This window comes from Ursus arctos, unplaced genomic scaffold (assembly GCF_023065955.2).
Source record: "Ursus arctos isolate Adak ecotype North America unplaced genomic scaffold, UrsArc2.0 scaffold_18, whole genome shotgun sequence".
In the NCBI taxonomy this organism is placed as follows: domain Eukaryota; kingdom Metazoa; phylum Chordata; class Mammalia; order Carnivora; family Ursidae; genus Ursus; species Ursus arctos.
The window spans coordinates 13,362,699-13,377,488 of NW_026622852.1; the positions used below are offsets into that span (position 1 = coordinate 13,362,699).

Genomic DNA, 14,790 nt, shown 5'->3' on the forward strand with positions numbered 1-14,790 from the left:
CAAGGCTTCTGCCACCTGCCTGTAGCAGGGCTATCTGGACTTGCCCGGAGCTCTGTCCCTGCTTCCGGACTGCCCCTCCTCCCACACGCATCCCGCCGCCGGGGTGGGCGTGGCCTGCTCCTACCCTCGCCTTCCCCTCAGGGGGCGGAGCTGGGGGAGGGGTCCACGAGCGAGTCACGTCCAACAGGCGGAGCGGAGCACTAGGGGGCCGGCTGGGGAGGCGCCACATCCGGCGGCTGACTCGTTGTGTATAAAGCTGCGGCCGCCGCGTTTGGCTTCCAGCAGTAGTTCTGGACTCTTCTCGGCTGCGGGAGCAGCTGCTCCAATGCCCCACAGCGGCCATGAGCATCCCGCACTGGTGGGACCAGCTGCGGGCTGGCAGCTCGGAGGTGGATTGGTGCGAGGACAACTACACCATCGTGCCTGCCATCGCCGAGTTCTACAACACGGTGCGGGAGCGGGAGCGGGAGCGGGAGCGGGGCTGGAAGGCGGGCTGGAGGGAGGGGACGTCCCTAATCGTGGCTGCGCCTGGAACCTGGACATGGGTCTCTGCGTGTATTTGGGGTATGCTCTCTCCAGGGCCACAGTCGATCCGCGCGCCCCCTCCTCTGCGCTCCTTCCAGCTCTCCATCTGTCCTCTTCTGTCCCTATCCCGACATCTGGGCTCATCTCCCCTTGTCATTTCCTTCTGATGTCTCTATTGTCTTGTTTGACCTGCACCTGTCCCGAAGCCAGTGGTCCGTGACAGCCCCTCGCCCAGGTGGGTGACTCAGGGGCTGGTGAACCCGCCCGGACAATTCCTTCCTCCCCTAGGATCTCTGTGGCGTGACGCACTTGGGTCGCATTGTGCGGTTTCTCCCTGAATACCTGCTCTAGGAGTAGGGGGGAGGGGAGGGGAGTCCCCGGGCAGGTCTCAGGGGCAGGGCCCACTGCCACTGTGCCGACTGGCCCCGCCCCACTAATACGCCAGTAATAGGTCGAGTTACTTTCGGCCAGAATCAAGTTAATTGCTACTAGTTCTTATTTCTTTGCCTTTAGTTTCCAGTCTCAGTCCAGCCCCAAAGTCAACTCCCCCAGGCCTGTGCCCTCCCCCGTGATTAAGCCTGGGGAGTGAGAGGGACGTTTGGGAGCGAGTGTGTGTGTGTTTCGTGGGCTTACCTCGGTCCCTACTACGGGCAGGCTGAAACTTCCCCGCTGCAGTAGCCCGTGTGCTGTTAGTATTTATGGAAGGGAAAGCTTGATGCGGGAAGGAAATGCCTCTTCTTTTCACTGTGCGGTGGCTCAGGATTCTCAGACCAAACAGAAGACTCCGCATGGTCATTTCTGCGGCTGGCCAAACACAAAAAAACAGGAACTCCTGGTTTACAAGTCACTGTGAATTTGAGATTGTTCTTTAGGATTTTCTCCTTGGATTTGCTGGAGAGAATGTACTTGGCATCAGTCAGTCTGGAGGGATCTCCGATGAGCTAGTCCCAGCCCTTTCATTCATTGACGATGAAACTGAACTCTAGAGAAGGGAGCCGTCATGCTCGCGTTTCTGGCACAATCCATAAGTCTGCACTCTTCCTCCTTCCTCCCGCACAAACACTCCTGCTTCTTATTTAGGACCAGGTTAATTCTGCAAGAAAACCTGGCCCTCTGCTGTCCATAGGTCCTGTGTAAGACATCGTGGACATCGCTACAGCTCAGCTGTTGAGCCTCCGTTTTCAGAGCATTCTCTCAGGGGTAGACGCCCGCACACAGGATGGGCTGGGGCATGGCTGGGTACTTCCAGTAGCCCTAACTCATTTTCTCCTTTTCTAAGTGGAGGGTACGACTAAGGATTTCACAAAAAACAAATGACAGGTTGGGGACAAGTCCTCATACACCCAGCAAGGTCATGATCTGTGGAATCCGAGGCCAGCCGAGAGTCAGGCCTGCTTCCTTGGCCAGAAGTTCGTGGGTCTACAGCTGCTCTGCGCCTACCTTGAAAAGCCTCAGAGTGCTGGATGGGGGCGGGGGGGGTTATGTTGTTTTTATTTTTAATCTGGTCCCATTGGAGCAGTTATGGAGTGAGTGCCAAAGTCTTTCAGAGAGGAACTGTTGCTCTCAGCTGCAGTGTCTGTGGTTGATGAGCCTGGCTGGTCCTCCTGACAGACCTTCTTTTTGGAATACTGCTAAACCACAACGGTTTGCTTCAGCCCAGCAGAGAGCTGTAGTCGGTCACCTAACTTTGTTGAGTCTAGGTCCAAAGAGCTTGGCAAAAACTGTTTCCTTGCCCTAGTTATCTGCGAAAGCTTATCACAGGACAACCCGTGCTTATCTCTCTCTTGTATTGAGGAAGACAGTGAACTATTACTTGGTGATAAACAGCTCATTAAATCCTCATTGGAAGGCAGCAGGTCTCTTTATCCATTTTAGAATAACCCTTCCTCATTTTGAGGATAAGTGTAAGGAACTGAAGATACAAAATCAGGAGAGGACTGGAAGAGGGATCTAGAACCTTCTTAATGGGTCTTGGGGGTAGCACCTCCCTACTACGACTTCAGGTACTACTGGCTACTGTGAATTGTTTGCTAGGTGTTGAACCTGTGGTGTGCACGGCACAGTGACCGTCAGTGGTCGGCGCGCATTATTAGAGCCGTCTGATAAAAGGGAAGAAACCAGGGTCTAGAGAGGTGACGCAATTTGCCAAGGTCAAGAAAATGGCAGAATTAGAGTTAGTTGGTCCATTTGACTCTACAAAGTTACTTCTCCTGAAGGTGTCGGTGCCATGTAGCTCCTTCTGACTTCTTTATTCTGCATGGCGTAGCTCTTTATGACTCAGCCACTCTTGAACTGGAAGCTCTTGCATCGGAAGCATTTGATCTACAGGATAAAACTCATGATGGGTGATATGAAAAGGTTTTCGTTTTTTTGTTACAGTTGTTCTGTATTTTAAAATGTTCACCTTAAAAATTAAAGTTACTTTACCAGCAAGCATGGGTTTATTTCAGAAAAAGAGAAACTGCCCTTCAGGGCGAGCAAGCTATAGCCAAGCCATAGGCAAGACGGACAAACAAAGGAGAGGAATGTTATCTTATGGAGAAGGAGGAAGTCGGGAGGGGTTGTTGGGACCCGGAGAAAAGCAAGAGTTCAGGGTGATTGTTTCTCATGGGCTGAGTGGCTGGGGTAGTGGACTTCTTGTGGGAGATACAATGTACATCTTTCCCTGTTGGGGCCTGGAATAGACCATTGGTTCCTGTCAGGGAATCTTCTGTGAGGCATCTGTAATTCCCATTGAGTGGTATGGGCTTTCCGTTCCAGCCTCCCCTTCTAGCAACCCCAGTCAACTTCAGCGAGGTTTCCACTTACTAATTTTCACCAATAGTAGCATGATCATGGTAAAAAATTCAGCGTATGCAAGTTATAAAGTGAAAAATCTGCTTTTTTGTGTATCTTTTCAGACTTCTTCAGGCATTGTACAAAACACATGTATTTGTGTGAGTATAGAAAATGCGTGTGTATAATGCATACACACGATATCTAAGCTTTTATTCAACGCAGGTGACATCACACTACGCAAACTCCTCTCGATGCTTGCACTTAATAGGTCTCAGAGATGGTCCTCTCTTGGCTCTGCGTTATCTTCCTCTTTACAATGCCTAATCAGCGCTGCATGTAATGGATTGACCATGATTTATTTACCTACTCAATCTCTTATGGACGGATGTGTAGGGCAGTTTCTGTTTTATGTTTTGATTTGGTTTCTGAGCAGTGATGCAATGAATATCCTTATAGATGCATCTGGATGTACTTCTACAAGTACGAATCCTCTAGAGGGAATTGCTAGGTCAAGGAGAGTGTTTACTTAAAGGCTGCTAATTATTGCTAAATGGGCCACCAGAGAGAGTACCCTGGTTTATGCTCCCACTGACAGTGTTTGGATGTACGAAGCAGTTCGCTTTGCCCCCCCCCCCCCCAAACCTCTATTGCCTCAAGACCTGTCATCATCCTTGGCTTCAGCCAAGCCCAGACCTCCCTTCCAAGAACATGTCATGTTCTTCTACCGCCTTTTGCTTCTGCACAGTTTGTACTGTTTCTTCCACATACAAGTTCTACTGACTCGAGTTCCTTCTTATGTTTTAAGTTTCCGGGCTCTAGTCACACTGCAGAGAAGGATTCTAGAAAGCACTGCTTTAGAGAAAAGTAGGCTCTGCTTTTTAACCACTGGGCTTAGCTTGTGGGGACTCTGTTGCTGGGCAGGGACTCGGGGTCAGGAGGAAATCCACTGGTGCTGAAAAAAAGTCTGGAAGCAAAATATATGCATAAAGTCAGCCCATTGTCTGTGCCTTTCCCAATAAGCTCTGCCAGCCATCAAGAGATAAGGAAGGTAGTTCTCCTGATAATGCTGAAGCCTATGTCCCTGTAGGACAGAATGACCTATGTCCTGTACCCGTTCATCTCTAGATCTATTCACTGGGCAGCTACTGTGTGCCCGTTACAGAGACCAGACCTGCAGACAGTCATCTGGGTGGTGACGGCCAAACCGGAGAGGTGTACCAGTTGGCAGGGCATTATTAGTATTCTGCATGGGGTTGGTGGACTGTGGGGGAATTTTGCAAGAAGTCTTCTGAGTGGAGTGGCCAACTTGTCCTGGTTTGTCCAGGCCTTGCCTGATTTGGAAGCGGAAAGCCCCATGTCCTGGGGAACCCTCCTCAGTCCCAGGCAGGCCAGGCCAGTTGGTCATCCCAGAGGCAGGAGGGGAGCAATGGAATGGACGATTAGAAATCTGCATACAGTTAAGATGCGGAGACTGTCTACCCAGCCAGGGGAATACCCCTTAGCTGTTTCTGAACCTTCCTGCTCAGAAAATCTTACAGCCTGTTGCTTTGTCAGCATTTACCCTCGGCCTGGGAAAGCGCACACTCCCATGCATCGGGAGGAGATTGCTGTCTGTCCCTGAGATTATTTTGGTGAGTTGTTAAGGAGGAATTCGTGGAATGAGGAACTTCCTAAGGAAATAATTAATACACTTTAAAATTGCGGTTTCCTTTTAATGAAAAAAAATCTGCTCCGCAGACATTAAGCAAATTCGTTCTCCAAAGCAATAGGCTTTAAAAAAATACCCTTGGCTGAACTATTCTTCAACTGCAGTGACCCACACAATAGTTAGGGGAAGTTTCATTTCTCAGAAGAGATGAAGCACTGAATGTGTGTTTTAACCAGGACTTGTTTGCTTCTCCGTGTTTCTTTCGGAGTTCCTTCCTCTTTTTGTCTTGGGGACAGAGGCTCCCTCGGATTTGTTCTTTCCCTTTTCATAGGTGGAGGGCTTTAAAAGGCGTGGTGGAGGCCAGCCGTCACTGGTAGAAGGGCTACGAAGAGGCAAGAAGGTGATTTCCGTGTTATCTGGGGGATGTTCACTTGGTGCTTCTAAGTTGAGCTCTTTAATGTGTGCCTTAAAAAAAAAAAATGTTTGTAGTCCCATGACTTTCCTGCAGGTGTAATGAATGACTTCATGCCTTTGTGAGTAGTGTGTAAATACATTTAAACGTGATTAACACAGAAACCAACATTGCACCGTATGTTACCTAGAATTTAAATGCAAATTTTAAAAGAAAAAAAAAAGATAGGAAAAAGAAGGTGATGAGCGCAAGTCGACAGAGCCTGTTGGGGGACGGCTTGACAGGAGATGGTTGCACTTGGCCGGAGCAAGGGAGAGTGCAAGGACTTGAGACAATGAAGACGTAAAAAGCAAAATGCGTCCTATCCCCCGACACTGTAGGAGGGGCTGTTCATTGGGGCTCCTTCCCCTGGGGGAGGACTAGATAACCCACTCCCACATGGGACACTTACAGCAAGGGAGGTCAGTCTATCTGAACTAAGATGAAAAGGTTTACGTAGCCTATTGTTGAAGGAGAGAAGAAACAGAGCGATAATGTTATAATATGGGATATATATGTATTCATATAAATGCAAGGAAAATGATTCGAAGGCTGTGAATCTGAGGATATCCATTATCCCTCGGGAGAAAGGAGACTTTCAAAAAAATTACAGAACGAAACAGGAGGACACGTTTATGTCTAAGAAAGGAGACAGATCGGGTTTTGAGTTACCTCTGGTATAATAATTCCATTTTCTCCTTCTCCCCCTTCCTTCCTTCTCTGCTTAACAAAATGAGAGCCACATTTGTATCCTATCACAGGTGCACAATGCAGGGATAAGTCAGAATTTTTAGAGAACCCGTGAGGAGTTAAGCCAAGGAGGTCAGAGTGTGGTGGGGGAGGGGGCTTGGAGGTGAAACTCGGCTCTGGGCAATGGAAACAGCTCAGTGTTGGCCCCTCCTCTGTGGGTGATCGCTCTTTGACCTCCGCAGCCAGCCCGGGAAGCCCTTCTGGGCGCTCACGCATTGCCCCTTGCGAAACAAGGGATGGTCTTGAAACGCTCTCATTCTTTACTTCTAAAGGTCTCTCGTTCTTTAAAGGATTCCTTGGAAAGTGAAAGGCTGTGATCGTAATAACGAACAGCAGCTTACTGCTGACCATGCACGCAGACCCTAGGCCCAGTTCCTCCTTACCTGCTGTGTAGTGACAGAGAGTGGCCGTATTTCTAAGCCTGGAGACTGCACCCCGGCTGGGCCATCTGAGACAATTTATCCAAACTCTCACCCAGGGTCACAAGTAGCTCATGGGCCTCTCAGGTGGGAAGGAGGAAAAGATCCCCATCAGAGCCCACCAACTAGAAAGAAAGTACCCCTTTCTCCACAATGGTGCAGCCCCACTGGGGGTTTCAGGCTTCGCTCTTAACCCCAGGCAGCAGCCCTGCTCCCATCCCGCCCCGGACACAGGATCTGGTTCTCCACTCATCACTGATTTAATTTCCCTTCTACCCTCTCTTCCCCCCTTTCTCAAAGTGATGTCCCTTCTACCCTTTCCTGCTCCCAGATGATGAAAGAGGCCTGCCTAGGCCGCTGGCCCTGCCAGTCCTTATGTGTGCACCTCAGGTTCTGGGGTTTGGTCTAGTCGTGCACGTGCACACTTTCCTAGGTCTGGTAAAGCCTCACTTCCCTGGCCCCTTCAGCTCAGCTCACACACCCACCCTTACGGTTCCCTGGGGGCTGCCTCTGTGTTGTTCACCATGGGGGACTGGACTGGTCTTTTCTTTGGAAAGACCCCAGGCCCTTGACTTTCTGGACTTCATCTGCCCCAACCTCCTACCTCCGAAAGTTGTTTTTCTAGTCTTTTTTTGTGGAATCCTCCCACACCCCTTCCCCACGGGTGTTGCTCATTTCAACTTAGCTGTGCTTTTCCCATTCTGCATGCTTCCTCTGGCTGCTGTCCTTTATGAGTCACAATTAGAAAGAAAACTTCAAAAGCTGCATGTCCCCACCACTTTGTACCTTGCAGGATGGCGTTCATTAAAAACAAAAACCACCAGAAAATAACACACGTTGGCAGAGCGGTAGAAATACTAGAACCCTGTGCATTGCTGGTGGGAAGGTAATGTGGTCCAACCACCATGGGAAACAGCTTGACGGTTCCTCAATACGTTAAACATGGAGTTACCCTTGGATCCAGGGATGCCAGATTGGGCATATACCGAGAAGAAAACAAGGACTCAAAAACTTGTATGGGAACGTTCATAGCAGCCCTGTTCACAACAATCCATTAATGAGTAAACAGATGAACAATGTGGTGTTCGGACGATGGAATATTATTTGCCCACAAAAAAGCAGTAAGTATTGAGGAAGTAGTGAACGTGCCACGACATGAACCTCAGACACGTTGTGCTAAGTCAGAGAAGCCAGATGCAAAGGTCATAGTGTGTGTGATTCCGCTTTCATGAAATACCCGGAATAGGTAAAAACTCATAGACGCAAAAAGCAGATTTGTACTTGCCAGGGGCTGGGTGGGGGTGGGGAGGGGAGGGAGTGGAAAGTACCTGCTTAATGGGTGTGGGCTTTCTTTTTGGGGTGATGGAAAGGTTTTAGAACTAGACAGAGGTGATGGTTGCATATTCCAAGGGCATTTAATTGTACACTTTAAAATGGTTTATTTTGGGGCGCCTGGGTGGCGCAGTCGTTAGGCGTCTGCCTTCAGCTCAGGGCGTGATCCTGGTGTTCGGGATCGAGCCCCACATCAGGCTCCTCCGCTAGGAGCCTGCTTCTTCCTCTCCCACTCCCCCTGCTTGTGTTCCCTCTCTCGCTGGCTGTCTCTCTCTGTCAAATAAATAAATAAAATCTTAAAAAAAAATAAAATGGTTAATTTTATGTGATGTGAATTTTACCTTGATTTAAAAAAAATTTGGAAAAAAGAAAAGGGAGCTGGCTATAACCTCCTAAAAACAAAAAGACAACAAAGTAAATAAAAAAAAAAAATTAGAGCTGAGGTTCCAGAGTTACGCTGACCAGTATGGTCGTCACTGGTGGGTGTTGGGCGTGTGGGATATGGCTGGTCCCGATGGAAACGGGCTGTAAGTATGAAGTTCCCTCTGGACTTCAAAGCTTTATGTGAACGTAGCCCGTTAATGATCTTTAAATAGTGATTAGGTATTGAAATGACAATAATTTGAATATATTATATTAGAGAAGATGTATTTTTTTTGAAAAGCTAAATGCCCCCCTTGGATAATAGGCTTAAATCCACACCAAAATCTGAAAGTTTGATCTTTACCTAAAATTAGGTTTGATTAGGGGAAGAAACTGACGAAGGCAGACACGGCAACCAGGAAGCATCCTGCCTTCGTGTGGGCGCCAGAGAAAAGGCTGGCCTTGCTAGCAGAAAAGTATTGGGAGCTGGGGTGTCCAGTACTCACCTCCTTATGAAACTTTTATTTTTTACCCTTACTTAGTGCAGGCCTTGCCTTAAAAATGTATGTGCGAGTAGATAAAATGCATCATAGTTGGTCTTGTGCAGAAAAAGAAGAAGATTCTTGGAATCCAGGGAGGGGGCTGGGCAGCTTTCATAGACTGATCATGGGAGCAGCTATAAAAACGCTGCAAAGAGACAGGAAGAAGCCCCCAAATGGCCATTAAAGAAGGCTTAAATTTCCCTGTGTCTGCAGTGGGGGGAAAAAAAAAAGGAAAAAGACGTAAGAGTTTAAACAAGACGTGCGGCCACATTCATCCCAGTTTGCAAAGCTCCTATTTGGAACACGCTGCTTTATTTTTTTGCCCTTTTACTTAACATTCATCTTTTCATTTTACATTCCCCCCTCCCCCCCCAGATCAGCAACGTGTTATTTTTCGTTTTACCGCCCATCTGCATGTGCTTATTTCGCCAGTACGCAACGTGTTTCAACAGCGGTATCTACCTAATATGGACGCTCTTAGTTGTAGTGGGTAAGTGGATGCGTGTTCGAGCAGGGCCTGAAAGGGAGGAAATGGAATTCTGCACACTTCCTGTCCTATTTGAACATTATGTTTTGTAAACCGAAGTCCGTCTGACTTCTTCGCGAGCTTTTATTTTGCTTTGACGCCAGAAGGAGGCCGCTCCTGGGCAGGGGCTGGGTACCGGGGCGACTCCACCGATGGCTTAATTGCAGGGGAGGCCTTATTTATGCGACAGCTGCTGGTGCTGGGCCAGCGCAATGTTCTGAGGACTTCTGAGGAAGATCACGCAAAAGCGATTGAACGCTGATGAGACTTTAGGCTAATGGATCAAAACGAAGAAAGAAAATTCTAGATGTTTGAGCCTTCATTGTTCTGGGAAATGCTTGTATAGTTTCCATTTCCTTCCACAGGCAGATTGGGCATTCTTAACAGTGAGAGAATGTTGACTTTTAGTCACTGCCTCTTCCCCTGAAGCCTTGGTAGAGGAGGACGGAGTGTTTAACTGTGGCATTATTCAAGTTCTGATGTGCTGACATGGGGGCCCTGCTTGAAATCCTCTTTCTAGGCTTCAAGTCTGCATGCCCAGGCGGTGTGGGTCTCTTCCTTCAGCTGCTGCTTTCAGTGAGAGTGTGATCTGGTGATGGTGACCGTGGTTGTTGGAATGGCTGGCCTTCAGCAGTGTGTTGAATTTGCGAGTCTGTTCTTCTGCGGTGACCTTTCTTTATTGGTTGTAATTGATTCTAGGAATTGGATCCGTCTACTTCCATGCAACCCTAAGTTTCTTGGGTCAGATGCTCGATGAACTTGCGATCCTTTGGGTTCTGATGTGTGCTCTGGCCATGTGGTTCCCCAGAAGGTATCTACCAAAGGTCTTTCGGAATGACAGGTAAGCTTGTGCTGAACCATTTTGTATTTACTGCTGAGTGCAGGACCCAGCATATCGATGCATGTATCAGAAAAACAGCACACAGGGGAGCCTAACCTTGTGACACCTTATCAGACACTTCTTTAATGTCCACTGATTGTTTATTCTGCCAGACCGTAAACTGACGAAAGAGGGAATCTTAGTATGCTTGGCGGAGAATTTATAGGATATTAGGGGTAATTTCCTTGAGTCCAATCCAGTTCTACCATTGGATAAGTTTATAGAATTCCGTTAAGGAATTGGTTCTTGTGGTTGTCAAATGGTATTGGTTTTACCTCTGCTAAGATCTACACACACACACACACACACACACACACACACACACACCCCTCCAAGCTGGAAATCCGGAATTTCAGAAACGGATGCATTTTAATAGCTGTTGTGATGCTTACATGGTTATTCATCCAGTAAATATTTTTTTTTTAAACACTTACTATGCATTTTTTTCTAGGCACTGGGATATAGCAGTAAACAAAACAGCAGAGTCTCTGCCTTCAGTGAGCTCATGGTGAAGTCGGGGAGGCTACAAAGCAATGAACAAACAAGCAATACAGTGTGCTGGGACAAGTGATCTGATAAAAAAAAATGAGGGTGGGAAGGGGGTAGAGGTGACATGGGGGCTCATTTGGAGTTTGGTCAGGGAAAGCCTTTCTGAGGAGCTCTATGAGGTTTGTTAATATCTGAAGGAACCGAAGAGGCAACCTCATAACGATGAGAAATGCTTCTAGAACATAGGACCCACATGTATTTCTCTGTAGGGACACTGTTTTATGTGGATCCATATATATATATGTATATATATGGAGATAGATAGATAGAGAAATAGTCTAAAAACATGGTTTCAGTCAAGCAAGCTGTGTGTACCCAGGGAAGAGCTGTACTAGGAAAATAGTGCTCCCCGCAGTTTTCCTGGTACTGTGAACAGGAGTAGACATTTTGGAGCTATTAAAGACAAGGCTGCTCTCTGTGGATGGAGGTGGGGAAGCGTCTGTAAAACACGCTGGCTGCAAGAAGTACGTGGTAGAACTGTGTGTGGGGTATGGTAACTTCAGAATGAATGAACTCATCTCTTGTCGCGTCTGCGTCTTTGTCTGTGCACAGAAATGCCCAGGGGAGGAGGGTGAACAGCCCCTATCGTTGGCTAGTCAGGCATGGGGGAGGGGTGGGGGAGAGAACTTTCACTTTTACCTTTACTCTATACTGTTGTGCAGGTTTTCTTTTAAGCAAAGAGCACGTGTTGCTTTTTCGCAGTAAAAATGTATTTTCAGTGAGGTAGGGAGATAACATACTTCAGATGAACTACTGTACAACTGAACTCGTGTGTTCAAACGAACACACTTCGTTGTACAGAGCAGGATTTGAATTAAATAGTATTTTCTTTGAGGATCATCGAGCAGGTAAAAAGGATCCTTAAGGTTACTTATCCAAAAAAATGAGAGCGAGCGAGCCAGCTGTTCACAGGAGGTGACAGGAAGGGCCATTCCCGGTCTCCGGAGAGCTGTGGTCTCCGTTTGCTGCGGCCTTCTCCTCGGTGGAGGAAGGAGGCTTCAGTGCGTGGCAGGTTGGCTTGCGTGGTCTGCAGTTTCTAGTCTTGCTGTGCTTGCTTGCTCAGTTTCAGGAGAATGACTGGGGTGCTTAGAAAGCCTCGTGAGGTGGAGAAGGGGAGCAGCGTGAGGGCGAAGGCAGGCAGCGCCAGGCAGGGTCAGGAGGGGACTTTGCAGGCAGGGGCTTTCCTCTGGCTGAGAAACATCATTTACCTTGGCCTTTCCTGTCATGTCGGAAGGTGGCCACAGTCACCTCCATCCCTGCCCTGAGCCGGGTGGGTGATAGGTTGAGAGCTGAGGAACCTCTTTGCTCTTGGATCTGATCTTTCAAGTCCTGGGAGCTGAGTGAGGAGCGGCAGACAGGAGAACATTGCTCGTGACACTGTGGAGATGCCCCTGGAAATTCCAAGCGACAGTTTTTAGCATGTTTGTAGTAGAGAACCTTTTTCTTTTTCATTTCTTCCTTTCTTTCCTTTTTTAAAGTAGGCTCCACACCCAGCTTGGAGCCCAACACAGGCCTTGAACTCACAACCCTGAGATCCAGACCTGAGCTGAGATCAAGAGTCGGACGCTTAACGACCAACAGAGCCACTCAGGCTGCCCCTTTCTTTGTCATTTTTTGAAGAGAGGAGTGAGGGAATGTTATGAGCAGGTGAAAGAAGATGGGGCAATGGATGTAGTTATTAAAGCTTACTACCTTTAGTAATGAAACCATACCGCGGGACAGAGAGGTGACCGCTTAGGACTTTCTATTGCCGGCACCTTTTCTCGGGGAAGACGGGACCCCATTGTCTTCAGCTTGGGGACAGTCCTTTGGAGCCCTGAGCACCACAGATGTCTATGTCCCTGGCTTTGGAGACTCCCTGGGTTTGAATCCTAGCTTCCCTGCTTACAAACGGTGGGACTCGTCCGGACTCTTTCACTTTCTGTTTCCTCATTTGTCAAAGTAGGTAAATAATCCTCTCATGAGAGAACCCTGCAGGGCACCAGAGAGTACTGGAAACATGGCAAGTGTACTACCAATGGCACACGGAGATTTCTGCCCAGCATTCCTGCGACAGACAGACAGACACACACACACACTGAAGGAGAAAGTGGGGACTGTAGATGCGAATTAAGGAAAGGCGTATGTTACGGGAGAGTAGCGCACTATAAATAAGGATTGCCACTCTATTCGTCCGCCTTCAACCTGCCAGTGACAGGGAGAGCAAGATGACCAAACCCCTTTTTGTGGGTCTCACTGCCCAGGACAGGGGGACAGGTGTAGCTCTGAGTCCAAGTGGCTGCCAGACCAAAGACTTCGTGTCAAAACCAGGGTTTCTGTACACCAGGGATCGTGTGGCTTAGCTGTCCAAGTTAACGTCTCTTTTTGTGATCTAGACTTTGCTGGAATATTTCTAAAAATACATCAAAAGTAGTTCCAGTGTGAGATTTCTGGAGGAGGGGCAGAAGAGTGTGGTGGCTAAGTGTATCAGAGACACATGGCTTTGGGGAATGGGGTGTTTTGTGTTTTTTTTTTTTTTTTTAAGGCTCTGGTACCTCATTTTGCTCATCTGTAAACTGCAGATATTAAGAGTACATTGCAGGGTCGGAAATACAGGGGGAAATCCTGCAAGGTGTACAGTGTCTTGTCCAGAGTAAGGACTCAGTAGGGCTAGCAGTTATTAGGAATGGCTAATATGGATAAGTATTTTGGAGAATGTCTGGGTCAGCAGGGACATTATTAAAGTTTACCATATGAATAGGAATAATTGGTAGGTCAAAAAACAAGGCATTCTGGGGGCGCCTGGGTGGCTCAGTTGTTAAGCGTCTGCCTTTGGCTCAGGGCGTGATCCCAGGGTCCTGGGATCAAGCCCCACATCGGGCTCCTCTGCTGGGAGCCTGCTTCTTCCTCTCCCACTCCCCTTGCCTGTGTTCCCTCTCTCACTGGCTGTCTCTCTCTGTCAAATAAATAAATAAAATTAAAAAAAAAAAAAAGGCATTCTTTGGTCTTGCCTACAACGTCCTAAGAATCATCATACACTCAGCTGTTGATGGTTATTAATAATTTTTAGACATTTTTGTTTTGAGAAAAAAAAAACTCCAAGAACAAAGAGCTAGGATACGCTAATTATTTCCATTTCTTAAAGATTTATCCTGCTGTGATTTTTATGATTTTGCCCTCGCTTTATAATCCAATTCAGTTTTTGAATCCTGAATTACCAGGCTGGGGTCTGGCCATTCTGCTCTGGCTGCATGACTGGGGGCCAGGGCCTTAGACTCTGCGGGCCTTATCAGTTCCTTACTTAGAAGAGGCCCAGATGCTGGAATCCTGGGCGTACCATGGGCTAGTTGTTCTATATAGATGACATTTTAGTCCTCCAGGGTAGTTTAAAGCACATTTCCATCCCTTGAGGGGCATCTGGGAAGTTTGTGGACAGGGTTTTGGTAGTTACCGTGATGGAGGTTTTATCATCCATGAAATCCATTTCGCTTCGGAAGAGTAAAGGGGGCATCACCAGGTATTTGCTGTAAAAAAGGAGCACAGGGTCTGACAGAGTTGGAACCTCTGCTCTAAGGGGTGGCTAATGGTGACAGCAGTAGCGGCTTTGTTATGTGGATGGTGTTGGGCTGTTTTGATTTGGGGGAATCGAGGAAGACGGGTGATTGGTTTCCCTGACCTGCTGTTCCCATTGGAGCCCATAATGGGCTGGAAAGAGGAGGACAGGACCAGAGACCAGGGGTTGCCTAGTGTCACTGATAAGACAGCACTCTGTCAGAACCCTGCGCTCCTCAGACATGGCCAGCGCTCTTGTCCCCAGGACCCCTGGTGACTCAGGGCTGGGCCGGGCTGGCTCTGACTCGTGTGGACTTCTGCCAGTTGCTTTGGTCCGCTCCGCCACCGTCTTGCAGCACATTCCTCCGCACCCTCTGGACCGTCGGGGCGGTGTCTGCCTCTGTTCTCCTGAAAGAAAGCAAGTTTCCTCATGCTTGCCGCCTTTGAACTGTTTGGTAATGCCCTCCAGGCCTTTGGGGATTGCCACAGTCCCCCC

At 48.1% G+C, this 14,790-nt stretch overlaps 1 protein-coding gene across 3 annotated transcripts in view; it reads left to right on the plus strand.

Annotated features, from left to right (window-relative positions):
* The first annotated feature begins 204 nt into the window (after positions 1-204).
* Positions 205-14,790, plus strand: part of ACER2 (alkaline ceramidase 2) — a 29,276-nt gene continuing 14,690 nt past the window's right edge. The window contains exons 1-4 of one of the 3 annotated variants that reach the window (XM_048222946.2): positions 365-449; positions 7,365-7,692; positions 9,184-9,298; positions 10,034-10,175. In XM_048222946.2, coding sequence (XP_048078903.1) covers positions 7,648-7,692; positions 9,184-9,298; positions 10,034-10,175 — 302 coding nt within the window. In that variant the 5' untranslated portion in view covers positions 365-449; positions 7,365-7,647. Of the gene's footprint in view, positions 450-7,364; positions 7,693-9,183; positions 9,299-10,033; positions 10,176-14,790 lie in introns of all 3 variants that reach the window. The other 2 variants (XM_026506460.4, XM_057313478.1) reach the window with 2 other exon arrangements.